Source organism: Chiloscyllium plagiosum, chromosome 29 (assembly GCF_004010195.1).
Source record: "Chiloscyllium plagiosum isolate BGI_BamShark_2017 chromosome 29, ASM401019v2, whole genome shotgun sequence".
Classification (NCBI taxonomy): domain Eukaryota; kingdom Metazoa; phylum Chordata; class Chondrichthyes; order Orectolobiformes; family Hemiscylliidae; genus Chiloscyllium; species Chiloscyllium plagiosum.
The window spans coordinates 32,599,663-32,626,331 of record NC_057738.1 but is presented as its reverse complement, the minus strand read 5'-3'; the positions used below and the strand labels follow the sequence as shown (position 1 = coordinate 32,626,331).

The window sequence follows — 26,669 nt, the reverse complement described above, 5'->3', positions numbered from 1 at the left end:
GGGCATCTTTAACCACTTGGGAAGGGAAATTGCGGTCTCTAAAGAAGGAGGCCATCTGGTGTGTTCTGTGGTGGGACTGGTCCTCCTGGGAGCAGATACGGCGGAGGAATTGGGAATACGGGATGGCATTTTTGCAAGAGGTAGGGTGGGAAGTGGTGTAATCCAGGTAGCTGTGGGAGTTGGTGGGTTTGTAGAAGATGTCAGTGTCAAGTCGGTCGTTACTGATGGAGATGGAGAGGTCCAGGAAGGGGAGCCAGGTGTCGGAGATGGTCCAGGTAAATTTAAGGTCAGGGTGGAATGTGTTGGTGAAGTTGATGAATTGCTCAACCTCCTCGCGGGAGCACGAGGTGGCGCCAATGCAGTCATTAATGTAGCGGAGGAAGAGGTGGGGAGTGGTGCTGGTGTAATTACGGAAGATCAACTGTTCTACGTAGCCAACAAAGATACAGGCATAGCTGGGGCCCATACGTGTGCTACCCCTTTGGTCTGGAGGAAGTGGGAGGATTCAAAGGAGAATTTGTTAAGGGTGAGGACCAGTTCGGCCAAGCGAATGAGAGTGTCGGTGGAAGGGTACTGTTGGGACGTCTGGAGAGGAAAAAACGGAGGGCTTAGAGGCCCTGATTATGGCGGATGGAGGTGTAGAGGGATTGGATATCCATGGTGAAGATGAGGCGTTGGGGGCCGGGGAAACGGAAGTCTTGGAGGAGGTGGAGGGCGTGGGTGGTGTCTCGAACGTATGTGGGGAGTTCCTGGACTAGGGGGGATAGGACAGTGTCGAGGTAGGTGCCGATGAGTTCAGTGGGGCAGGAGCATGCTGAGACAATGGGTCGGCCAGGGTGGTCAGGCTTGTGGATCTTGGGAAGGAGGTAGAACCAGGCAGTGCGGGGTTCCCAGACTATGAGGTTGGAAGCTGTACAGACCATCAAAGTATTTTATGAATAAAGTATATTTTTGAAATTAAAAAAAAGTGTTCGTGAGGAAGCAGTTTCAGAGCTGAGTAAACACAGAGACATGTTTCAGAATGGTCTACTACCTGACTAATATCGTCCAACATTGAGCGAGTGCATCTGTGGCTGGGAACTTGTCAGTTGTGACCGAGATGTTGCTGGGCCTACTCAGCTAAGGCGGTGACACAGTTATGTGGGCAACGTGGTGAACTGACAAGGAAAAGTCACTTCAGATTGCATAACCACATACATATCTCTAGATAGGTCGTAACCTGCAAGGACAGCTTCACTTGTTAACCTAAATAATTTGCTATTTTTACAACTTTTTGGTCCAAGTACTGTCATCTTTACAATGTCACGTACCTTCTTGGCTATCTCATGTAGATTTACTGCCACCAATCCTTCCTCTTGGTGAGAGTCTGGGTGACCATGTGGGGAAGGATATCCATACTTTTTTTTAGGTTGAATGTAAGTTGATGAACAGGAAATATGTGTATCACATGTTAATAAGTCACTAGTTACAGTACACCTGTGAATCATGATGGTTTCTTGCGTTATGTCGGTTCAATTTAAGAGTTTGACTTTGGTGACATGCATTAACACTCAGAATAATGACTGACTAACACACGAACAATTCATAAGACACTTTGAGAACCAGTTTGTTTCTCCGAAGAACAGTTGTTTCATCTCAATGGGCAGAGCTCATCTTGTGACATCAGCTAACCCTTTCAAGTGCTAATAGCCTTAGGCAGCATTATCCTTTCTCTGCTGTAGAAGCCATACTCTCTTCCTCCTCCTCCTTAAATCTCTTTCCACTTTGAAATCAAGGTTTTAAGGAGCAAGTGAGTTCGAGCTCTGTTGGCACTTTGGGGTATGAGAAGGGTGCTCTGAAATGTGGTCTTGGACGTCATTAATGTTAAGGAGAGGTGAGTGGTTGACAATCTGCTGTAACTCGATGGGCAGCTGTAGAAACTAGTTTTGAGTTGCTTGCCTTGCTGGCCATGTCCTGACAACTGCCCTAGGCATTGTGGGATGGTGAGAGGGTACGATTGATGTATCAGTGGAGTTGCGTGGAGTATTCCTGGCAGCATGGTAATTACTTTTTGGGTCTATTGTAAAAACACCTTTTGGCTGCCATCTGAGAACCCAAGTGGGCACGGAAAGTTCACCGAGCCAGAATTGAATCAGATGCCCGCCTGGGGTCCCTGAAACCGTTTTAAGCCACTGCCCAACAGCGTCGACAACACAAAATGGGAACGCAGAGTCATACAGCACAGAAACAGACCCTTTGGTTCATCTCATCCACCCCAGCCTGGTTTCCCAAACTAAACTAGTCCCATTTGCCTGTGTTTGGCCCATATCCCTCTAAACCTTTCCTATTCATGTACTTTTCCAAATGTCTTTTAAATGTTGTAACGGTATTTAATCCACCACTTCCTCTGCTTATTCATTCCATGTACGAACCACCCTCAGTGTAAAAACTTTGCCCCTTGGGTACCTTTTAATTCTTTCTCCTCTCACCTTAACCTATGCCGTCTAATTCTGAACTTCCCCACCTGAGGGAAGAGATCATTGCTATTCACCTTATCTTTGCCCCTCATGATTTTATAAACCTTTATAAGGTTCTATAAGGTTCTCAACCTTCTACTCTTCAGGGAAAAATGTCCCAGCCTATCCGGTCTCTCCTTATAACTCAAATGCCCCAGACCCAGTAACATCCTGGTAAATCTTTTCTGCACCTTTTTCCAATTTGATAAGATCTTTCCTGTATCAGGGCAGCCAGAACTGTACACAGTACTCCAAAAGCAGCTTCACCAACATCCTGTACAACCTCAACATCACATGCCAACTCTGATACCCGATGGTCTGAGCAATGAAGGCAAGTGAGCAAAACATCTTCTTGTCTAACTGTGGTGCCACTTTCAAGGAACTATGTACCTCAGCCATTAGGTCTCTCTGTGTGACAGCACTCCCCAGGGCCATACCATTAACAGTGTAAGCCCTGTTGTTGTCCAATGGCATTTGGACCCCCTCTGGACAGGGGGTATGGGTTCCAACATTAGCCACTGCTGCTGTGCCCATTTGGTGCTGTACAACCAGAGACAGGTGCCAGTTTTTCTGTTTTCAACTGTGTCTCAACTTCATTATCATCCAACCCCTCAACACTAGAAATGAAACAGAGCCAGGAGAGTTGTGCTAACTATAAACATCAAGACAGCATTCAAAAATAACGATGGGAAACCACCAACGAACCCCAGATGTTTATATCAATAAAATGCAAGTTGACATCGCAAAGGATTTCAGCTCTCTCGGTATTTCCATTAACATCTAGAAAGCCACAAAGACCGTCACATGAAGCTTGTAACTAGCTTGAAAAAAAAATTAGAACAACGACAAGCTTAAATAAGACAAAGGTTCTACATGCAAATGTGCTGTCTGCCATTTGGTTGTGAAACCTGCCAGGTAAGGGTGCTTTTCATACCAAGCGTCTTTGAAGGATTCTACGGCGTACACCAGTGTTACCTTACACCCTACACTGAGGTAGGAGAGTGCTCAGAACTGGCTTAGGTTCCATGGCTTGTTCCCAACACCTGAATTTGGTCACTGCAGCTCATTCATCACACTGTGTTGGATGACAGACAAAGAGCTGAACTGGAGTCAGACTATAAGGAGAGATCTGCAGCTGGTAACAGATACTGGAGGACATTTTCAGTGCAGAAGGGAATGCTTTGTCTGTCTCCTACATCTCTAAATCTCATAGCTGGTAAATCTAACTGACTAAGTCATGGAACTGCACACTTTCCCAGTCTTACTTCTTTCTAAAAACTTAAAATTCTTGCAATCTGAACTTTTTTGCCAACAAATAATTATTTTTCTTCTGTTTCAACCCTGGAGCCTGTGCTTATGGTCTCATCTTGATTTCTTACTACATATTTAAAAAGTTGGAAATGGAGAGTAAGTTTCAACAATGACCACTGTGCTACTCTGGTAATCATTCCTCGAGAGCAAATTTCATTCTATTTATTTAATCCTTCCTTTCATTGATTTACAGGATGTAGGTGCTGCTGGCAGGAGCAGAGTTTAATGCACATTCCGAAAAGCTTATAGGGAGGGTGTTCCAGGATTGTGACCCCGATTGGCAGTGATGGATGGACGGCATAGTTCTAAGTCAGGATAGTGTGTGGATTGGATGGGAACTTGGAGGTGCTGGTGTGCGCATGCTTATGCTGGTGGAGGTTGTGGGTTCAGAAGGTGCTATTGAATGATTGCAGCAACTTGCCACCAATGAGCTTTGTAGATGGTACACCCTGTGGCCAACGTGTGCTGATGGTGAAGGGCATGAAGGTTTAAGGTGGTGGATATAATGCCAGTCACGCCGATGGCTTTGTCCTGGAGGGTATCGATGATATTGTCACATAGGTCAAGTGGGTATCTGCTCTGCCAGGTTACTATCTAAGAGACAGGCTTGAAAGCTACTCCTAAAGTGACTCTAATGTTTGTTTCAAATGTTGCAGGTTCCGAGGGTGGGATTTTACTGAACGCTTAATACCCCTTATCGAAAAGTTAGCTGACTGCCCGGCCAGTAGCCAGATTCCTCATGGGCATGTTACACCGCTGGCAGCGTTTAATGGTCTAAGGTCAAAACCTCCACCCCCATCGAGAGAGCAGATCCCACCCCCATTGGGACTGGCTGGCTGGCCACTGTGTAGACATGGCATTGCCAGGGTCAACTGGCAGTCTGTGTGTGAGATTACAGCCAGTCCTGAAGGTGGGGAAATGACCAAGCCCCCTCGGTTCCGAATATCAGCTGGGAATGGAGGACAGAGCCCCACAGTGGAAGAGAGGTGGTTAGTGGCTGGAGCTGGGTGTGTGAGGCCAGGGGTGGTACAGCATTAAAGTTAGCAATATACAGTAGAGGCATATACATAGAAGATGCCCTTTGTCCCATCAAACGAGCTATCTCACCCCACTTCCCAGCATGAATGTTTTGACATTTCAAGTGCTCATCCATGACCCATGACCTTGGGGTTCGATGGAGGGGGTGGGGGGGGTACCACCACTAACCTACAAAGGAGTTCACCCTCCACTTCTTATCCTGGCAGCTGCCCACACCTCCCTTCGCCGGCCTGGCTCAAACTGAAGTGGAATGAAGCCTTTGGATTAATTGGAATGTGAAGGCTGGGCAGAGTCCGCGCCCCCCGCCCAATGTAAACTGACAGCTCCCTTCCAATGTACAATGAGAAGCAATTCAGAGAGAGGGCAGAAAAGTCGTGGGAAGGCCATGGATAGTGTTTCATAGACCCCTGATCCTACCTTCATCACTGCCATTGGGCTGCTGTAACGTTTGAGTGAGCATAGATGTGCTGACCAGTTTGACATAAATTATTATTTTCTCTTCCTTTTCTAGTGATGGATGTTCTGACCGTTGCAAATAATTGCTTTGCGCTTGACCTCTGCCTGAAGCTCTGTGAAAAGAAGAGAACTGAGAATGTTTTTTTTTCCCCATTAAGTATATCAACGGCTCTGGCTATGGTGTTCCTTGGTGCTAAAGGCAGCACGAACCAGCAGATGGCTAAGGTACGTGTAATGAATGGCCTTTGCTGGTCCAGATAATTCACACAGTTCAATGTCTGACAATATTGTCCCTTTATCTATCCATCTCTACCTCTGTTTCTCATGCATTCCCTCCCAGTACCTCCTTATGATTTGTGTGTACAGAATGGATAGGTATTGCAGGGGAATCAGTTGCAATCAGTTTCAATGTGTAAGTGGAACAGGAATTTCCCTAACCCCCAAATGGCCTGGGTTTTTTTTAGATCTTTCCTCAGGAGATCCCATGGGCTGGGGAAGAGGTTTCTGTTTATTCTTTACGGCGTGTGCTTTTCGTTAAAGGTCAACATTTATTCCCCATTCCTAACTTCTCTTGACCTGAGTGACTTGTTTAGGGCCATTTCAGAGTGTAGTTAAGAGTTAACACATTGCTGTGGATCTAGCATCTAACATAGGCCAGTCCAAGAAAGGGCACTGGAGAACCAGAATTTTGTCATCGTCCCTTCCAATTTTATATTTATTAATTGAATTTAAATTCCACTGGCTGCCGAGCTAGGATTTGAACCCCAGAGTGTCAATCTAGGCCTCTGCGCTACTAGTCCAGTGATTTTAACACTATGCCACCATTCCCTCATGTGAGCTGCAATGTATACAAGATATGAAGATATGTTAAAAAACAATCTGGGAGGCCATGGGATGTTTTACTTGTCTGGCCTTGGGCATTTGGACAGCATGGTGGCTTAGTGGTTAGCACTGCTGCGTCACAGTACCAGTGACCTGGGTTCGATTCCATCCTTGGAAAATCGTGCTTGTGTTCTATGCTGTCCCTGTGTCTGCATGGGTTTCCTCTGGGTGCTCCAGTTTCCTCCTGCAGTTCAGGGATGTGCGGGAATAGGTGGATTAGCCAGGGTCCCAGGGATAGGGCAAGGGGTTGAGTTTGGGTAGGATGACCTTCAGAGGATTGGTGTGGACTTGGTGGGCCGAATGGCCTGGTTCCACACTGTTGGGATTCTATGATTCTACTGTTCATGAGTAAGTTTCCATTTCTGTCTGGAAGTTTTTAAAACAGCAGAAGCAGCATAAGGTGGAAATATGATCAATTGATTTGTTGCAGATTTAGGATATACTTGCTAAAATAAAGAGGAACAATCTGACCTTGGTCTAGTTAAATCCTGGTTCCTTCTGGAGATTCACTGATGAGACTGTGACAAGTTTCCATTGTTATATTATCATCGCTATTACTATTAACCCTCAGATATTTGTGAAAAGCTGAGAAAATCTTTCATAAGAGTGTAGTACACGGCCAAATATTTGGCTTTATCTGGGCCGTTCACTTCAGTATCAAGATCTGGTTAAAATGTACCACTAATGGCCTCTCTGTTTTATTAAAATCATTATGAAAACATTCTTGATACGTAGCACATCTTCATATTGAGAATTATCATTTTGGTTGGAAACAAAGATTCATTTGTGAAAAGGAGAATGAGTAAATTTAATGGTTTCCTCAATTCTGAATTCACATGTTTGAAACAGAAATTATTGTGGCTTTGTGTTGTACCCACTTTGCTGCAGAGAACTGAAAGGTGTAATGATCCTCTTTTACTGAAGGACCCCTTCCTCAAATGAATTAGTAATCAACCACCTCCACCCCCTGCCCCACCCCACCCCCAGCCCTTAAATCATGGTATTATCGTCAATATGAAAGTGCTCTGTTTAAAAGGGGCTTTTCAGAATACACACACTTCCTGAGGAATAACCGTCACATGCAACTGCTCACTACATTATGGGGTGCTTGGGGATTTGAAAACCTCATTCTGTTGAAAGACGGCTGAGAACAATGCGTAACGGAATTGGTGGCCAGTTTTCCCACCACAGAGTTTTTATTTCCGATAAATTGGAAAAATATTGTCAAGATTTTTAATTTCAAACCAAGCACGAGACCAAAGAACAAATCATGGAGGTTTTACAGCACAGAGAGATCCTTCGACCCATTGTGCCTATAACTGTCCCATTTTATAGCACTTGGCCCGTTTGTATGGCAGTTCAAATGTTATGACTGTTCCTGCTTCCAGCATGCTGTGAGTTCCAGGTACCACCCTCTGAGTGAAAAATATTATTCCTCAAATCCCCTCGAAACCTCCTGCCCTTAAATCCATGCCCCCTGGTTATTGATTCATCTTCTAAGGGAAAAAGTTTCTTCCTATTTATGCCCTGATAATCTTATAGATTGCAATCAGATTTCCCTCTCCGTATTCTCTGCTCTAAGGAAAACAACCCCAGTCTATCCAATCTCTCTTCATAGCAGACTCCCTCCAGTTCAGACAACACCCTCTCTACTGTGATCATGTCCTTCCTCTATTAGTGTGTTACAACTCCGATAAACACTGGGAATACTGGGGGAGTTACCTTTACAGTTTGAGGGTTGGGACAGGGCTTAATTAACTGAATGGGGTAGATGGTGTTAGTGAAATGCAGAATTAAGCCAACTGCATATGTTCAGTCTCCAGAGAGGGCAGCCTCCTCATATAGCCCCATGCTTCCAGAGTAGCTCACATGCTATATATAACCCATTATCCCTCTCTTTTTCTTCCCCCAATGAAGAGAGATACCTATGGTCCCTTGTGATCTGACTAATTGCTTGTCCTTGTACTCCTGCATTCCATTCCCTCCTGCTCAAATTTAACCCTCTCCCCAATCGCAGTCTCAAGTTCAAGGTGACCGTTTGCAATTCTGGCATCAGACAGACTGTCAATGGCGGACAGAAGTGGTCTTCTGGCCCATCCATCCTGTCCCAATTTACTGAGTAATGCTTTGGGAGTAATGCTTCCCATATGAAAGTCTTTAAATGAATGCACTGTGCATGTTTTGTCAAGCCGCAGTGTTGCAGTTGGGAGATATGGTGCTGTAGGATGTAGTAGCACTAGGGAATTGTCAGAAGCTGTCGTGCAGAAGGAGAGGTGTCAGGATCAAGAAAGGTGATGTGGCAGCCCTGGAAAACAAGCTGAGGGCTGCAATTTGGGTAGAATTTGCTGCTTCTTTTGTTTTGATATGCATTCCAGGTCAGTCAGGTAAGTGAGCTAAGTGAGCCTGCAAAAAGTGCTTCAACAATGTGAATGATTAATCTCCCTCGACATTCACATTTACGTGGTTAGTGTGAAGTTGTCTTGCTGGTTTTTGCGTGAGTTTTTTTTTGTCATTTTCCATGGGATTTTTGTGATTCAACTTTATCAAATGTTATAGTCATGAAAACTCAAACCTTTTCTAGTCTATTTGGGTACCGCCTTGTGAAATGAAGCAGCAAGATTTATTCAGAACCCCAGCACAATATGAGCTCAATCCAAGTGCCTTTTAATGTTGACCCAACTCCATATCAGTATTCTCATTAATGCTGGGAGGTTATTAGAGATCTACATCACAGAAAAAAGGCCCCTTGGCCAACCAAAAACAATCACCTAATCCCATTTTGAACACTTGGCCCATAGCCTTGTATGCCTTGGCAAAACGTTTGCACATATAAACACTTAAATGTTATGAGGGTTTCTGTCTATACCACCTTGACAGGCAGTGAGATCCACCCTCCAGCTGATAAAGTTTTTTCCCTCACATCTCCTCTAAACCTTCTGCCCCTTCCCTTAAATCAATGCCCCGGTCACTGATCCCTTCTTTAAGGGGGAAAGTATCTTCCTGTCTACCCTATCTGTGTCTCTTATAATTTTATACATCTCAGTCATGTCCCCTCTCAATCTCCTCTGCTCTAAGGACAACAACTCTCTCTGTAATTGAAACTTTCCAGCCCAGGTAACATCCTGGTGAATCTCCACTGCTATCACATCCCTCTTATAACATGGATTCCAGAACTGCACACAGTACTCCAGCTGTGGCCAAACTAATGTTGTATGCAGTTCCAGCAATAGCCCCCCTGCTCTTAAATTCTATGTGTCAACTAATAAAGACAGGAATATCATTATCATATTGCTTTTTAACCTCTTCTCCAACTTTAACAGATCAGTGGGCATGCTAACCAAGTTCCCCCTGATCATTGGTGCTTCCCAGGGCCCTTTTGTTCACCATATATTCCCTTGCCTTGTTTGTCCTGCTCAAGTGCATCACCTCACATTTATCCAAATGGAAATCCATTCACAGCTGATCAGCCAATCTGACCAGCCTGTCTACAACCTCTTGTAATCTAAAACTATCCTCCTCACTATGTACCAACAATTTATGTACAGTCAGCGAACTTGCTGATCAACCCTTCTGTATTCAACATCAAAAACAGAACTTGCTGGTGAAACTTAGCAGGTCTGGCAGCATCTGTGGACAGAGAAACAGAGTTAATGTTTCGAGTGCAGTGATTCCCATCAGAATGCTGCTTTCTTCCCACATATGCTACCAGAGCTGCTGGTTTTCAGCAACAATTTCTGTCTTTGTTAAGACAAAGATATTCAGCATCCCCAGTTTTATTCCTTCTATTTTCAAGTCTAAATATTTTATATAAACTGAAACAGCAAGGGCCCCAACACTGACCCTTGTGGGATTCCACTAGACACATACATCCAGTCAGAAAAACACTGGTCAACCATCACCTTCTGCTTCCGACCAATCGGCCAATTGTGGATCCAATTTGCCAAATTTCCTTGGATCCCATGGGCTCTTACCTTTGTTATCGGTCTCCCATGTGTGATCTTAATAAAGGTCTTACTGAAGTCCAATTAGAAGACATCAAAAGCATTGCCCTCATATCCACACCTGGTCACATCTTTAGAAAATTCAATCCAGTTGGTCAGACATGACCTCCCCTTTATCAAAACCATGCTGACTGTCCTTGACTAATCTCTGCCTCTCCATGTGCAGATTAAGTCTGTCCCTCCACGCTGTTTCCAGTAGGTTTCTTCATGGAGAGTGGAAGCACCAGGAACTCATTCCATATTCTTCATGAAAAAGTCAGGTATAGACAGCTGGGATCAAGTGAATCCCTTGAGTACCAGGGCAGTAGGAGTATACTTAAGAGGGAAATCAGGAGTACAAAAAGGGGACATGAGATAGCGTTGGCAGATAAGGTTAAGGAGAATCCAAATTGATTCTATAAACATATTAAGGGCAAAAGAGTAACTAGTGAGAGTACATGGCCCCTTAAAGATCACAAGGCCATCTATGTGCGGAACCACATGAGATGGGCAAGATTCTAAACAAATACTTTGCATCAGTATTTACTGGGGAGAATGACTTGGGACCGAGGGAACTCAAGGAATTAAGTAGTCATGTCTTGTAAAGAGTCGACATTACAGAAGAGGTGGTGGTGGAGGTCTTAAAAAATGTGAAGGCAGCTAATTACCCAGGACCTAATCAAGTGTATCCCAAGACATTTGGGAAGCTAGGGAAGAGATTGCGAGGCCCCTAGCAGATATTTATATAATTGATAGTCACTGGTGAGGTGCCAGAAGACTGAAGAGTGGCTAACATTGTGCTAAATTGGTGAGATTTACATCAATGGTGAGTTGGTTGCTGGAGGGGATTCTGTGAGATAGGATCTACATGCATTTGGAGAGAGAAGGACTGATGAGGGATAATCACCATGGCTTTGTGTGTGAGAAATTGTGTCTCACAAACTTGATTACGTTTTTTGAAAGGGTGACAAACAAGATAAATGAAGACAGATGTGGAGTACAACAGGTCTTCGATATGGTGGACGGGTTAGTTTGGTTAAATCACATGGGATCCAGGGAGGGCTAGTCAATTGGTTACAAAATTGGCTTGATAGTAGGAAACAGAGGGTGGTGGTAGTGGCTTATTGTTTAGACTGGAGAACTATGACCAGCGGTACGCCACAAGGATCAGTGCTGGGTCCACTGTTTGGAGATGCTGGTGTTGGACTGGGGTGTACAAAGTTAAAAATCACACAACACCAGGTTATAGTCCAATAGGTTTAATTGGAAGCACACTAGCTTTCGGAGCGACGCTCCTTCATCAGGTGATAGTGGAGGGGTCGATCGTAACAGAATTTATAGCAAAAATTTGCAGTGTGATGTAACTGAAATTATACATTGAAAAATTGATTGTCTGTTTTCAGGATGTTTTACATTGTTGACACCACTTTTACAAGCGTAGGATGTCGTTGTTCAGTTTCTGAAGGTGAAATCTGAATGTTCAACCTATTTTTCTAATCCGTTCAGAGAGATTTTATTGTACACCTCTGGAGCAGGCACAACTTGAACCCAAGCCTCCTGACTCAGAGGTACGGACACTAGCACTGTGTAATAAGTGCCCTCCCTCTAAGTGCACAATGGAAACAGTACTCAATCTTCAATAACTTAAAGAACTGTGGATGCTGGAGATGTGAAATGGAGACAGAAATTGCTGGCAGGTCTAGCAGTATCTAGCAGAGTTAGCATTTCAAGTCCAATGACTCTTCAGCAGATGCTGCCAGACCTGCTGAGCTTCTCCAGCAATTCCTGTCTCAATTTTACAATATCAGTATGGGGACGTCTCATCTCTGTTAAATAACAAAAGCAACATCACATTTTTGGAAGTTTATGAAATGCAGGAATGGAAACGTTCTACGTTTTAGAGATGATAGTTATGCATGTTCTTGTTTGCAGGTGCTGCATTTTGGTGATGTTGGAGATGTTCACGCTGGATTCCAGAAATTGCAGGCGGATATGAAGAATCTTGGCGGTGCTTGTCTTCTGAAGGTGGCAAATGGCCTGTACAGAGATAAAAGCATCAACTTGCACCATGTAAGATGCAGTAGGTGGCCATTAGATCAGAAAGGGATGGTTTTCAGTTGTTCCGTTAAATCTCATTTTGAGAGATTCAGGAAAGACGTTAAATCGAGGCCAGGGTGGATGCTTTTGGGGAGTTATCCCACTGTGCTGGCCAATATTTATCTCTCCCTCAATGTCATAAAAACAGTTTATCAGATCATTATCACATTCTTATTCGTAGCAGCTTGCTCTATGCAAATTCATAGAGTCCCTCATGTGAAAGCAGGCCATTTGGTCCATCGAGTCAATACCAACCCTCCGAAAGCATCCCACCCAGAACCAACCCCCATCACCCTATCCCCGTAACTCTGCGTTTCCAATGGTTAACCCACATAGCCTGTCAACAGCCAACACAAACTGCTGCCAATTTACCCACAGGGCAACAGGTGACTTGCCATGCAGGGAGCACAAAGCTAATCCCTGTGGGGCTGCATTGCGCACCACTTCCTGGGGGTGGTGGGGGTGACTGGGTGGCAGAGGGTCACTGCAACCGTAAGAAATGCAAAACTTGCGCCCACACCTCCCCCCTCACTTCCCTCCAAGGCCCCAAGGGATCCTTCCATATACGTCACAAATTCACCTGCACCTCCACACACATCATTTACTGCATCCGCTGCACCCGATGTGGCCTCCTCTAAATTGGGGAGACAGGCCGCCTACTTGCGGAACGTTTCAGAGAACACTTCTGGGACACCCGCATCAATCAACCCAACCACTCCGTGGCTGAACACTTTAACTCCCCCTCCCACTCTGCCAAGGACATGCAGGTCCTTGGTCTCCTCCATCGCCAGACCATGGCAACACGACGCCTGGAGGAAGAGTGCCTCATCTTCTGCCTAGGAACCCCAGCTTCCTCATTTCCCCTCCCCTCACCTTTTCTCAGTCCCAACCCTCGGACTCAGCACCGCCTTCTTGACCTGCAATCTTCTTCCTGACCTCTCCACCCCCACCCCCTCTCCGGCCTATCACCCTCACCTTAACCTCCTTCCACCTATGGCATTCCCAACGCCCCTCCCCCAAGTCCCTCCTCCTTACCTTTTATCTTAGCCTGCTTGGCACACCCTCCTCATTCCTGAAGAAGGGCTTATGCCTGAAACGTCGATTCTCCTGCTCCTTGGATGCTGCCTGACCTGCTGCGCTTTTCCAGCAACGCATTTTTCAGCTCTGATCTCCAGCATCTGCAGTCCTCACTTTCTCAAAGGTATTCAGTGCCTGATTCAGACTCTATCTCTGGAAACTGCTGAGAGCCAACCTTGATGTCAGTTGAATGTGGACTGAGACTTTAAGAGAGAGGATGTCATTTGGCTGCATGTATCCAAAGTTCACAATTCTGCCTGGCTGGTGTGGGTCTGTGAACTGCGCACCCAGGGGGTCAGCTGGTTTATTGTGAACTCTGCTTCCGAACTTGGAACATGTTTTACTGTTTTAAATGAACTAACTCACAGAGTGATCAATCGCTGAGGATCGATCGCTTAGTACAGGGTGACTCCTGTACCTGCGGAATTGTTCACTGAGACCCGAATATATTACAGGGATCCTTCCAGAACCAGGGGGCTGCTGGGAAGGTAAATTTCCCACTTAAATGAACGGGTTCACACCTCTCCGCAGTGTCAGGCTTCCACGGTTGGTCTTGGAACGTATCCCTCACGAGTACTGGAGGGGGACTACTGTAGACCATTATCATTAACATGACTTTGACACATTTCCCCCCACCTCTGGGTCCTACTCTCTCTCCCTCCCTGTCGCAACCAACATGGCCTGGAATCTAGTCATGATCCACCCATCCTGGGTGGGTGCTATACCAGTAGAAGCCAGCACCTCCTGGGAGGCGCTGAAGTACAGCAGATTCCGTACACTCCAATTGGCCAACAGCTGGTGTTGCCATCATGAAATCTAGCCAATGGAGTGAGGAACTCACTATTGTTCGTTTAAACATGGACTGTACCTGGCACAAAGCCGCAGCTTCGATAAACCTTTCAACCAAATGGGTTTAACAAGTTTCAGTTTTCAAATCTGCCTAATTTGTTTAAGGATGGCGATCAGAGCAGCAAAATTCATTTGCAGTCAGATGCCCCCCTCCCAAACTTCAGTTTTGTGCATAAAACATAATGAGCAGGGATGTGTGTCATGAAAGAGAAGGCGGAGTGAGTGGGGGGGGGGGGGGGGAGAGAGGAGACTGAGGTGGTGTTGGTGGGACGCAGGGAGATAGTGAGAAAAGAGATCAATCTGAAGGGAAGTGGGGGTGGCAGGAGAGGGATGGAATGACAAAGGTTGGGGATGAAAGGAAAAATCGTTGCAATAAAAATCTAATTTTATTGCAAATGTTTTGCAAATCCCTACTGGCACAAGTTAAAATCTACAGTTACTGCATTAGTCTATAATGTCACAAATATATCCAGCAATCCTTTTCTAAGTGAGTTGAGTATGGTGCAAGCATATTTAATTATAATTCACATGGAATGTCAAAATGTAAAGTAAGGCTGTTTATCTTATCCTGGGCACATGCTCACAGGATCCTGACACCGAACCGAGATACGGTGTTGCACGTTTTCAGTTTTTCTTCAGTCTGCTTGCTGACTCCTCCTCTCTGTCCATTGTGTGTTGGTTTTACAGGAGTATCTCGAATCCATGTCAAAGTTCTTTCAGGCAGAACTCACTGCTGTTGATTTTGCTGAACAATCAGAGGAGGCCAGAGTCCACATCAATGCCTGGGTGGAGGGGCAGACAGAAGGTAAACTGTCTATTTATTATATTCAGTCAGTAAAGTTAATGAGTGTGTCAGTGTATCAATGGACAGTGACTAAACAGTCCTCAAACCTTCCAGTCAATTGCATTATGGATTTATCATTTATTTCCTCTGAAGAAAAGGATTATATACACTTTGGCAGAAAGAATACAACGGTCACGTTGGAAACAGAAGACAGAAATTTAAGTGGAGTTGTGTTCAGGTCCACGCTAGTGTGGTATGGTGGTCTGGGAGGAAAAGGATTTGGAGAAAGAGTGGGTGAAGCCCCACAGAGTGATGCTTGAGTCAAGAACCCACCATTGTCTCACCCACGAGCAGGCTTGACCCAGCTGGGTTTGCAGTCTGACTGTCGGGCAGCTCACGTCCTTCGAGTTGCACCCAGCTTTCTGGCTTTACCGCAGTATATTTCTGCAGCTGTCTGTAACTCTCGAGGGTCCCCCAGGTGAAAGCAGAGCAGTATGAACTCCCCCCCCCCCCCCACCTTCTGTGAAGCTGGTAGACGGGCAGGCAGTGAAGCTTCAGCCCTGACTAAATGAGAGGCTGGAAACCCTTCTGAGAGATTGCTTTCGCTGTTTGTGTTTTTAATTCATTCACTGGATGTGGGTGTTACTGGCAAGGCCACCCCTCTCTGCATTGCTTTCCTTCTTGAATCACTGCAGTTTATTGGGTGGAATACCGTTAACAAGGGAGCTCCACAATGTTGACTCAGTGACAGTAAGGGACGGCAATATATTTCCAAGTCACGATTGTCAGTAGGTTGGATGGTGTATCTGCTGCCCTTGTCCTTCCAGGTGGAAGTGGTCATGAGTTTGGAAGGTGCTGCCAAAGGATCCTGGGGCTGAGTTCCTGCAGTGCAGCTTGGAGCTGGTACATACTGCTGTTACTGTGTGCTAGTGAGGGAGGGAGTGAACGTTGAAGGTGTTTGGTGATGGCCAACCTCTTGAAACTCGTCATTGGTCTGGGATGTCAATTGCCTCAGCCACACTACCTGGCTTTCCAGCAGCAGCTCTGCACTGCACTTCCGACAGGGACCGGGAGAGGCACCTCTGGTTGGATGGGTTTGTACCAGCCTGAAGGAAGTTGGAGGAGGGAGGGGGATTCTGGGGAGCTGTAATTCCCAGCTCAGAGAGAGAGGCTCAGCTAGGTGTCCTGAGCCAGATCGCATTGCAGCTGTGCATTTCCACATTCCACCTCCTGGAACATATCTGCTTTCCCTTCCATTTCTGAAACTACAGCAACTGAAACACAGTTCAGCCAGTCTGACTAGAAATGCTACCCGTCTGACAGACTCAGCATATCAGCCTGCCCAGTTTCTCCACACGGGACACCAACTCGGGTTGAACAGAAAGCCACTTCAGTTACAAAGGGGCTCCTAAACCCACTGTCAAGTCCCAGCCATGTTCATTCAATTGCAGTTGTGTTCTAAGTATCAGAGGTGAGTACAGCTGCAGTGGAATCCAAGTATTTAGATAGACAGATCACTGACCAAAGTCATGCAGGTCAATGAGGCCTTGAAAGAAGTAAACAAAGCATAGGGATGTGTTTTAAGAAGCAGAGAATGGAAAGATAAGGCAGTCAGGTCAAACATGGTTAGACCACACTGTGGAGTACTGTCAACTGTTCTGATCTCTCATCTCAAATAGGAACCAGAGGCAATGGAGGAGATGCTGAAAAGGCTTTGAGAATGATAGCATAACAGAGAGGCTGCGTTCACCATGAGATAGAAAATTACATTTTTCTTTTTAAAAAAGGAGAGAGAGCCGTGATTTGTTTGAGGCATTCAAGATTAGATATAATTAACATAGACACAGTGTTTCCGTTTGTGAATGAGATCAGAGTGGGTCTATAAGAGAGTTATTAAGCAATAGGGAATTCAGGAGAATCTTCTTTATCAGGAGAGTGTTTAGAACGTACAACTCGCTGCTACAAAGAATAATAGAGACAAACAGTGTAAGGTAGAGAAATACACAAGAAGTAGAAAGCCAGGGTTTGATGGAGGCACAGAAGCAGGCTCATGTAAACCACGAGTACTGACATAGACTCAATGGGCTGAATGGCCAGTTTCTGTGCCGCAAAAACTTTTCAAACATACTTTAAAGATAATATATGTTTACTTTATGTAATTTTAGGTAAGATCCAGGACTTGTTAGCTCAAGGCACACTCGATGCAAATTCAAAGCTTGTACTTGCGAATGCCATCTACTTTAAAGGCAATTGGGAGAAGAAATTTGATGAAGATAATACCAAGGAAATGCCATTCAGTGTCACCGAGGTACTGTCCTCTGACAGAAACGTATTCTGGCAAAGTTTTGAATTTATTATTGTTAATTACTAATGGGAGTCTTTTTTTAAAAAAAAAATCATTTTGTCAGAATGAATCTAAACTAGTGAAAATGATGTGTCAGACGGGAATATTTAACACAGCATACATTGAGGAGGTTGCAACGAATATCCTGGAGCTGCCTTACCTTCAGGAGGAGCTGAGTATGATCATCCTGTTACCTGATGAAATCAGCGGATTAGAAAAGGTAATATTTTTCAATTCATTCCTGGGATGAGAGGCCAATATCTATTGCCTGTTCCTAATTAAAATCCAAGATGGCATGGGAATATGACAACATTGTTCATTTTTCACTGTACCTAGGTACAAGTGACAATATTAAGTAAATCTAAATTACCCTGGTGATGATGAGCTGCTGTATCACAGGTCCGCCCACTGTGGCTTCCAGGACTGTTTAAGCCATTGACAATGGTGAGACAGAGACAAAGTTCCAATTCAGGATGGCATGTGTGCCTTGGAAAGGCAGTTACAGATGTTGGTCTCCCCATGTGCCCTTGTCCTTCTGGCAGGTTTGGAAGGTGCTACTGGAGGCGCCTTGGAGAGTCTTAACTGTGGCAGCAAAGTCAAAATAAGGGCAAGAGCGAGTGAGTGAGTGAGTGTTTGCGAGTGTGTGTGTGAGCGTGCATTTGACATCTTCCTACGTTTTTGTGGTTTGTTGTGAAGTTATATGAAAAAAAAAGAGCATTTTGACTGACAAAATGAAGGAAGAATCCGATAACGTAGAAACATTTTCTTCATCTCCCGTCGGGCCTTTTCTTGAGGAAAAGGAAAGTGTGAGCACACATCCTCACTGGGAGGCGGGGGGAGCCAATAAAACTCCAAGTACAGGACTTTGTGGCATAGTTGTAGCCCAGAGACTCAGATTCAAGTGCCACATCTCCAAAGGTGTGTAGTAACATCTCTGAACAGATTGCTTCAAAAATCACAAATTCTCAGCATTTATTCTCATCGCATTAGACGCAACTTTGTCTTATTCTCAAACAAGAGGAAGGAAGGAATAAATTCCAATGTCACCTGACTGATTCTGTCGCAATCCTTCATATTTTACAGGGTAATGTTTCTTGTGTGACTGTAATTTAAACAGATCCCTGTAATATAAGCAGATGTTTAAAACATTTCTGCTGGAGGGTTATTGTCACATTGTGCACTCTGAGCTGAAAGGAATGGAAGGAATGTTTTTAAATGTAAGGAAGGCCAGCGTTTCCACAGAGTGGAGTTAAAATCATAAGAATCCCTACAGTATGTAGGCAGGCCATTTGGCCCATCGAGTCCTCACCTGCCCTCTGAAGAGCATCCCACCCACATTCACCCGATTCCTGCATTTCTCACAGCTAACCCCCCCCCAGCCTACAATCCCTGGACACTCTGGGCAATTTACCTAACTTGCAGAAGTTTGGATTGTGGGAGGATGTCGGAGCACCTGCAGACACTGGGAGAATGTGCAAATTTCACAGACAGACAGTTGCCCGAGAGTAGGATCGAACCCAGGTCCCCGGTGCTGTGAGGCAGGATCTACTGATCTACTGAGCCACGCTAGTCCTGTAAAAGGCCACATTATTTCTAATTGTGAGTGAGGTACTGGAAAAGCACAGTGGGTCAGACAGCATCTGAGAAGCAAGAAAATCGACATTTCGGGCAAAAGGCCTTCTTCAGGAATGAGGCTGGGAGCCTCGGGGGTAGAAGTTAAATGGGAAGGGGATAGGGCTGGGGGGAAGGTAGCTGAGAGTGCAGGAGGTGGAAGGAGGTGGGGTAATGGTCTAGATTAGAGTGGTGCTGGAAAGGCACAGCAGGTCAGGCAGCATCTGAGGACCAGGAAAATCGACGTTTCGGGCAAAAGCCCTTCATCAGGAATAGAGGTAGTCCTTTGTTGTGAAGTTGTGGGGATAAAAGTGATCGGTCGGAGGGGAGAGTGAAGTGGATAGGTCAGAAGGAAGATTGTCATGTAGGACAGGTCATGAGGGCAATGCTGAGCTGGAAGGTTGGAACTGGGGGGAGGGGAAATGAAGAAACAGGTGAAATCCACATTGATGCCATGGGGTTGGAGGGTCCCGAGGCGGAAGATGAGGTGTTCTTCATCCAGCTGTCGGGTGGTAAGAGAGTGATGATGGAGGAGGCCCAGAACCTGCATGTTCTCAGCGGAATGGGAGTGGGAGTTGAAGATTTCGGCCATGGGATGGTGGGGTTGTCCTGGAGATGTTCTCTGAAGCGCTCTGCGAGTAGGCATCCAGTCTCCCCAATATAAAGGAGACCGCATCGGGAGCAATGGATACAATAAATGACGTGTATGAAAGTGCAGGTGAAACTTTGATGGATGTGGAAGGCTCCTTTGGGGCCTTTGACCGAGGTGAGGGGAAAGGTGTGGGTGCAGGTTTTGAAATTCTTGCAGTGGCAGGGGAAGGTACCGGGAGGGGAGGGTGGGTTGTTGGGGGCGTGGACCTGATGACGTAGTCACGAAGGGAATAGGGTGGGGAGGGAAATATATCTCTGCTGGTGGGGTCCATTTGTAGGTGGCAAAAATGGCGGAGGATGATGTGATGTATATGGAGGTTGGTGGGCTGGAAGTTGAGGACCAGGGCGGTTCTATCGTTGTTGCAGTTAGAGGGATGGGGTTCGAGGGTGGAGGTGTGGGAAGTGGATGAGATGCACTGGAGGGCATCATCAACTACGTGAGAGGGGAAATTGCAGTCTTTCAAGAAGGAGGCCATCTTATGAGCGGCACGGTGGCTCAGTGGTTAGCACTGCTGCCTCACAGCATCCGGTCCTGGGTTCGATTCCCGCTTGTCTGTGTGGAGTTTGCACATTCTCCCTGTGTCTGCGTGGGTTTCCTCCTCGTACTCCGGTTTCCTCCCACAATCCAAAGATGTGCAGGTCAAGTGAATTGGCCATGCTAAATTGCCCACAGTGTTAGGTGTGTTAGTCAGGGGTAAATATAGGGTAGGGAATGGGTTTGGGTGGGTTTCTCTTCGGAGGGGCGGTGTGGACATTTGGGCCGAAGGGCCTGTTTCCACACTGTAGAGAATCTAATATAACCTATTGTGTTCTGTGGTGGAATTGGTTCTCCTGGGAGCAGATGTGACAGAGGCAGAGGAATTGGGAATAAGGGATGGCATTTTTACAGGAGGCAGGGTGGGAGGAGGTGTAGTCCAGGTGGCTGTGGGAGTTGGTGGTTTGTGGAAAATAATCAGTGCTGAGTTGGTCACAGTTGATGGAGATGGAGAGGTCCAGGAAGGGGAGGGAGGCGTCAGAGATGGTCCAGGTGAATTTAAGGTCGGGGTGGAATGTGTTGGTGAAGTTGATGAACTGTTCAACCTCCTTGTGGGAGCATGAAGTGGCATCGATGCAGTCATCAATGTAGCGGAGGAAGAGGTGGCGAATGGTGCCAATGTAGCTGCGGAAGATAGACTATTCCAAGTAGCTGACAAAGAGGTAGGCATAGCTGGGGCCAGTGCGGGTGCCCATGGCTACCCTTTTCATCTGGAGCATTGATGACTGCATTGGTGCCACCTCGTACTCCCACGAGGAAGTTCGACAGTTCATCAACTTCACCAACACATTCCACCCTGACATATTCATCTGCACCATCTCAGACACCTCCCTCTCCTTCCTGGACCTCTCAATCTCCATCAAAGGTGACCGACTCAACACTGATATTTTCTACAAACCCAACGACTCCACAGCTGCCTGGACTACACCTCCTCCCACCCTGCCTCCTGTAAAAATGCTATCCCTTATTCCCAATTCCTCCGCCTCTGCTGCATATGCTCCCAGGAGGACCAGTTCCACCGCAGAAGACATCAGATGGCCTCCGCCTTCAAAGACCACAATTTCCCCTTCCACATGGTTGATGATGCCTTCCAGCACATCTCTTCCAACTCCCGCACCTCTATCCTCGAACCCCACACCTCCAAACACAAAAAGGAAAGAAACCTCCTGATGCTCACCTTCCACCCCACCAACCTCCATATATATCGCATTATTCTCCGCCACCAACAAACGGACCCCACCACCAGAAATATATTTCCCTTGCCTTATTTCTAATCGCGCCGATTTGTTTTCCGTTTCTAGCTGCTGAAGAGTTTGACGTATGACAATCTATCGAAATGGACCAATGAGGAAAACCTGGATCCTTCAGAAACACTTGTCCACCTGCCCAGATTCAAGCTGGAAGGAAGCTATGACCTGAGGGCCACGCTTTCTGCCATGGGAATGCCGGAGGCCTTCGATGGGACAAGCGCCAATTTCTCGGGAATGACAGGGACATGTGCCCTGTCTTTGTCCAATGTCGTTCACAAGTCCTTTGTAGAAGTGAATGAAGAAGGGAGTGAAGCAGCAGCCAGCACAGAGGCCACCATGTCGTTTCGATGTTTCAGCTCTGTTGATGAATTTATAGCAGATCATCCTTTCCTCTTTTACATCAGGCACAATAAAACTCAAAGCACCTTATTTTTGGGCCAGTTCTCATCGCCGTAGCCAGAATTTTTACATGTCCCCCTAGAAAACATCCAATACTCAAAACTACTTGCTGTAATGTTCCACGCACCGAAGTCTGTGTTAATATCAGATCTTACATCATTTATAAACAAGTTCATTTACAGTGGCTGATAAATATGTTATTTCAGTTTGCTATTAAATTGCACATAATCTTACTCAGCTTGTTTGATAGGAGTTGGGACATCATGATGCAGCCTATAAGGGTGGTAGAGGCAGAAATATTCATAACCTTTAGAAGTGTTTAGATGTGCTGTTACAATGCCAAAGCATACAAGGCTACGGAGATTAGTGAGGATGGCAGATGCTGGAAAATCAGATTCGATAAAATGTGGAGCTGGAAAAAGAACAGCAGGTCAAGCAGTCTCAGAGGAACGGGAGAGTCGATGTTTCAGGTCAGAGAAAGCACAGCAAGTCAAGCAGCATCAGAGAAGCAGGAGAGTCGACGTTTCAGTCAGGACTCGTCATCTGCTTGACCTGCTGTACAAGGCAATGGGCCAAGTGCTGGAAAATGGAATTAGAATAGTCAGGTGGTGCAAACCGAATGGGCCAAAGGGCCTTTTTCTGTGGTTTAGCTTTATAAAATCATGAGTATAGATCAGATTAGTGTAGTTGTCTTTTCTCTAGGATGGTGGATTTCAAGACTAGGGGGCATATTTTTAAGGTGATAGGAGAGAGGTCTAAAAAAGACATGAGAGGCATTTTTTTTTTTATACACAGAGTGGTTCGCATGTGGAATGAACTTCCTGAGGAAGTGGTGGATGTGGGTACACTTACGACTTTTAAAAGACATTTGGATAAGTACATGAAGAGGAAAGGTTTGGAGGGATATTGGCCAGATGGGACTAGTTTAGTTTGGGATTGTGTTCTGCATGGACTGGTTGGATCAAAGGATGTGTTTCCATCTGTATGGCTCTATGATGATTGTGACCAATTAAATAACCATCTGCACAAAACGAGAGTAAAACTTTAACCCATCCAAACTAGAACAGAGAGAAACTCTTCAAAGCTGTCTTCATGTTAGAATGTAAGTAATGTATGTTTTTACTGTGTAAATCAATTAATTTTATCAAGTAATAAAATATCACATTAAAATGTTTAAGTATTTCAAACAATTACATTTTGAACAAAACCATCTAGAATTCAGTGACTGTTAAAAAAAATTCCAATGACTTGATTAATAGTATATATACATAATACACAATAATATCAGTTCATGTGGTTACCACAAGAAATAGAAGCAGGGTGTACCAATCAATCAATCAATCAATCAATCAGTCTCTCAGTCTTACTGCACCATTCCATAGGATCATGGCTGATCTTCAAGGTCAGCTCTCCCAACCCAACCCTTGATTCAGTTAGAATCCAGAATTCTACAGATCTCAGTCTTAAATGCACTCAATAGTTGATCATTCAAAGTTCTATGGGGGTGAACAATTTCAGACGTTAGCATTTCAATTCTCACTCTGGCCACTACCTTATCAGTAAGCTAGGGGATCGATCTCTCTCTGCCCTTTCAGAATGTTGCGCGTTTCAAAGTGATCACCTCTCAAAGCTCCACATTCAAGAAAGAGTGTACAAGCCCATTCAATTTAATTTCTCCTCCACCTCTTCCCAAGAAGCAGATTAATGAATTTTCATTGCTCTGCTTCTGAAAGGATAGGATATTACTTGGGTGGGAAAGTCTGAATTGTGCACAATATGCACCAAGACACTATGTAACTGCAGCAAGACTGGTCACTGAGCTGCATGAGATATTCGGTCAGATGATGAAAAGTTTGATCAAAGAGGTTGATTTCAGGAGGTCTTTTAGAGGAGGGAAAGGAAGCAGTGGGGTTCGGGGCAAAAGTTCAAGTGCTTAAGCCAACATTGGAGCCATTAACATTGGGGAATTGTCAAGGGGCCAGAAGTGGGAGATTAGATCCTGGAGGAGATTAGAGAGAGATACAGAGGGGGACAGCAACATGGAGGGATTTGAAAACTAGGTTGAGAGTTATAAAACCAAGTTGCTGTTTAGTAGGAACCCATGTAGGTGAGTGAGACCAGGGCTGAACAGTACTTGGTACAAGTTTGGACACAGGCTGCAGACTTTTGAAAGGGCTCAGGTTTATTTAAGCGAGAACTCTGGAGACCAGCCAAGAATGTGTTGGAAATACAAGAAAGACATGGAACTTCCTAACAGTAATTAATTTCTTTTTTGAAAAATGTGTTGGGGAGGAAGAACTAGAAAGCAAGATAGCCTTTTGGCCTGGCTATCCCACACAATAATCTTTAAACTGCTACGGGCAGGTTTCCTGCTAACACGCAATCTTTTCCTTTCATAAATGGGACAGAATATGAGAGACATACCCATTGCGTCATTTATGAAAGGGTAAGGAGACAGCACACTTGTAGTTATAAGTGCTTTGGCTAGCTATTGAGAAAATAGCTATGTCCCATTACTAAATTCACAGGGATCATCTGTCAAGGGTCTATAAAAGGGAAATATTCCTCAAGACCTAAAACCTGTTGGTGCGCCAGTAAAGCGCAGATTGTCCGATAACAGACATGGATGAACAATGCAGGATTCTCCAGTGGCACTGAAGCAGAAATTATAGCCATGACCTTATTGAATGGCAAAGGGATTGAAAGACCCACTTCTGCTCATTTTTTAACGCTTTAATAATCTGGTTCTGATGACAATTTAGATTACTTTTTCAAAAAAATCCGTGAAACCAGGAGCAGGACTAACGCCAACTCCTTCTCCCCCCAATTCCCAGGTCTAGGCCTGAGGACTGCTGCTGCCAATGAAGCCCACAGCTTAGACCTCAATCCTGGAGGGGGGGTGGAGTCAAGATGCTTGTCGTCTGGCCTGTGTAGGCTGAGGGAAGAGGCTGTGCTCAAAGTCAGGCCCACACTAACTTCAAACGCCAGTAAGTACCGAACATTGATGAACAGCCCAGAATTTGCACTGCCCATGATGAGTCAGAGTGTCACCTCCCCATATTTTCATGGGTCAGGCCACTGCTCAAATACAAAATGACATTCACATTCTTGATATACACTTCCACCTCTATACAATAGATCAAACTATTCACCATTTCTCCATATCAAAGCCAAACACCGTAAAAGTTCAGGATCCAAAGAGCTATTAAAAGCTGAATACCTTCAAGGGTTTTGACACTGAACCAGCAAGGCAAGTCTTAATGTATTCCATGACCATACCAGCAGCCATCCCGCAATAAGCACTTATATAACACCCTGAATGTAGTAAAAATATCTGAAGGCACTTCACAGGATTTTCGAACATGAGTGGGAGGATTTTTGTTGATTGTCCTAAAGGAGGAAAGAGAAGCAGAGAAGGAATTCTATAGCGCGGGGCCTCCAATGATACAACAGTTAAAAACAGGGATGCTCAAGTTTTTAGAATAGAGTGAGCAGATCTTTGAGGGTGGTGGGACTGGAGAAAATTACAGAGAAAATGAGGGATGAGGCCTTGGTACAATTTCAAAGTAAATACAATCTCCTCACAACCTGCACTCAAATAAGAAATTGATGTTGCTTAACGTCACTGTTGATACCATTATTGTGTTCCTGTTGTTGCTCTGTCTCACTCAGGGAACAGGGCAGTGAGTGAACGAGGAATATATTAAGAGAGAGAGTGAGAGTGAGAGTGAGAGTCATTTAGATTAGATTAGATTAGATTACTTACAGTGTGGAAACAGGCCCTTCGGCCCAACAAGTCCACACCGCCCCGCCGAAGCGCAACCCACCCATACCTCTACATTTACCCCTTACCTAACACTACAGGCAATTTAGCATGGCCAATTCACCCGATCTGCACATTTTTGGACTGTGGGAGGAAACCGGAGCACCCGGAGGAAACCCACGCAGACACGGGGAGAACGTGCAAACTCCACACAGTCAGTCGCCTGTGTCATATAGCACAGAACAGCTGTTCAGCTCATCGGGTCTACACCAATTTGTCTACATTAATCCCATATTACAGCACTTGCCCCATAGCCTTGATTATTCTCAAGTGCTCTTCCAGGAACTTCTTAAAAGCTGTGAGGTTTTCTGCCTTTACTACCTCCCAGGCAGTGCATTCCAGGTCCTCACCACCATCTGGGTGAAAATATTTTCCCTCAAATCCCCACTATATCTCCTGCCCTTCACCTTAAAATTATGCTCCTGCTTTCTATCCATCCTGTCCATGCCCCTCATTAACTTACACACCTCAGTCAGGTCCACTGTCAACCTTCTCTGCTCTGAGTAAACAACCTGAGCCTATCCTTCATATCTGACCTGCCCCATCCCAGGCAACATTGTGGTGAATCTCCTCTGCGTCCCTTCCAGTGCAATCCCATCCTTCCTATAGTACGGTGACCAGAACTGCACACAGTGCTCCAGCTGTGGCCTAAACAAAGTCCTGTGCAGCTCCAACAGAACTTCCCTGCTCTTATAATCTATGCCACGACTAATAAAGGCAAGTGTCCTGTATCTCTTCTGAAACAATTACAGATAGACTATCCTTTATCCGAAGTTCCAAAATCCGAAAAGCTCTGAAATCCAAAAGGTTTTTTTGTGAAGCTCTGAAATCCAAAAGGTTTTTTTGTGAAGCTTTTTCTTCTCATTAACAAGGTTGCTTGGCATGCAAACAGTTAAGCGCAGCAGGTCAGGCAGCATCCAAGGAGCAGGAGAATTGACGTTTTGGGCATGAGCCCTTCTTCAGGAATGAGGAAAGTGTGCCAAGCAGGCTAAGATAAAAAGGTAGGGAGGAGGGACTTGGGGGAGGGGCATTGGAAATGCGATAGGTGGAAGGAGGTTAAGGTGAGGGTGATAAGGTGAGGGTGATA

At 45.3% G+C, this 26,669-nt stretch overlaps 2 protein-coding genes across 9 annotated transcripts in view; one reads left to right on the top strand and one right to left on the bottom strand.

The window, feature by feature from the left end:
- The window catches only part of LOC122564496 (serpin B6-like), a 39,659-nt gene extending 17,496 nt beyond the window's left edge, over positions 1-22,163 (top strand). For 3 of the 5 annotated variants that reach the window (XM_043719464.1, XM_043719467.1, XM_043719465.1), the window contains exons 2-7: positions 5,356-5,525; positions 12,095-12,232; positions 14,873-14,990; positions 17,135-17,277; positions 17,378-17,533; positions 21,412-22,163. In XM_043719464.1, coding sequence (XP_043575399.1) covers positions 5,356-5,525; positions 12,095-12,232; positions 14,873-14,990; positions 17,135-17,277; positions 17,378-17,533; positions 21,412-21,816 — 1,130 coding nt within the window. In that variant the 3' untranslated portion in view covers positions 21,817-22,163. Of the gene's footprint in view, positions 1-3,393; positions 3,411-5,355; positions 5,526-12,094; positions 12,233-14,872; positions 14,991-17,134; positions 17,278-17,377; positions 17,534-21,411 lie in introns of those variants that run through there. The other 2 variants (XM_043719466.1, XM_043719468.1) reach the window with 2 other exon arrangements.
- The window catches only part of ripk1l (receptor (TNFRSF)-interacting serine-threonine kinase 1, like), a 70,502-nt gene continuing 58,433 nt past the window's right edge, over positions 14,601-26,669 (bottom strand). For 3 of the 4 annotated variants that reach the window (XM_043719458.1, XM_043719461.1, XM_043719463.1), the window contains one exon: positions 14,601-14,967. The gene's annotated coding sequence lies outside the window, so the exon portion shown is untranslated. Of the gene's footprint in view, positions 14,968-23,989; positions 25,150-26,669 lie in introns of those variants that run through there. The other variant, XM_043719459.1, reaches the window with a different exon arrangement.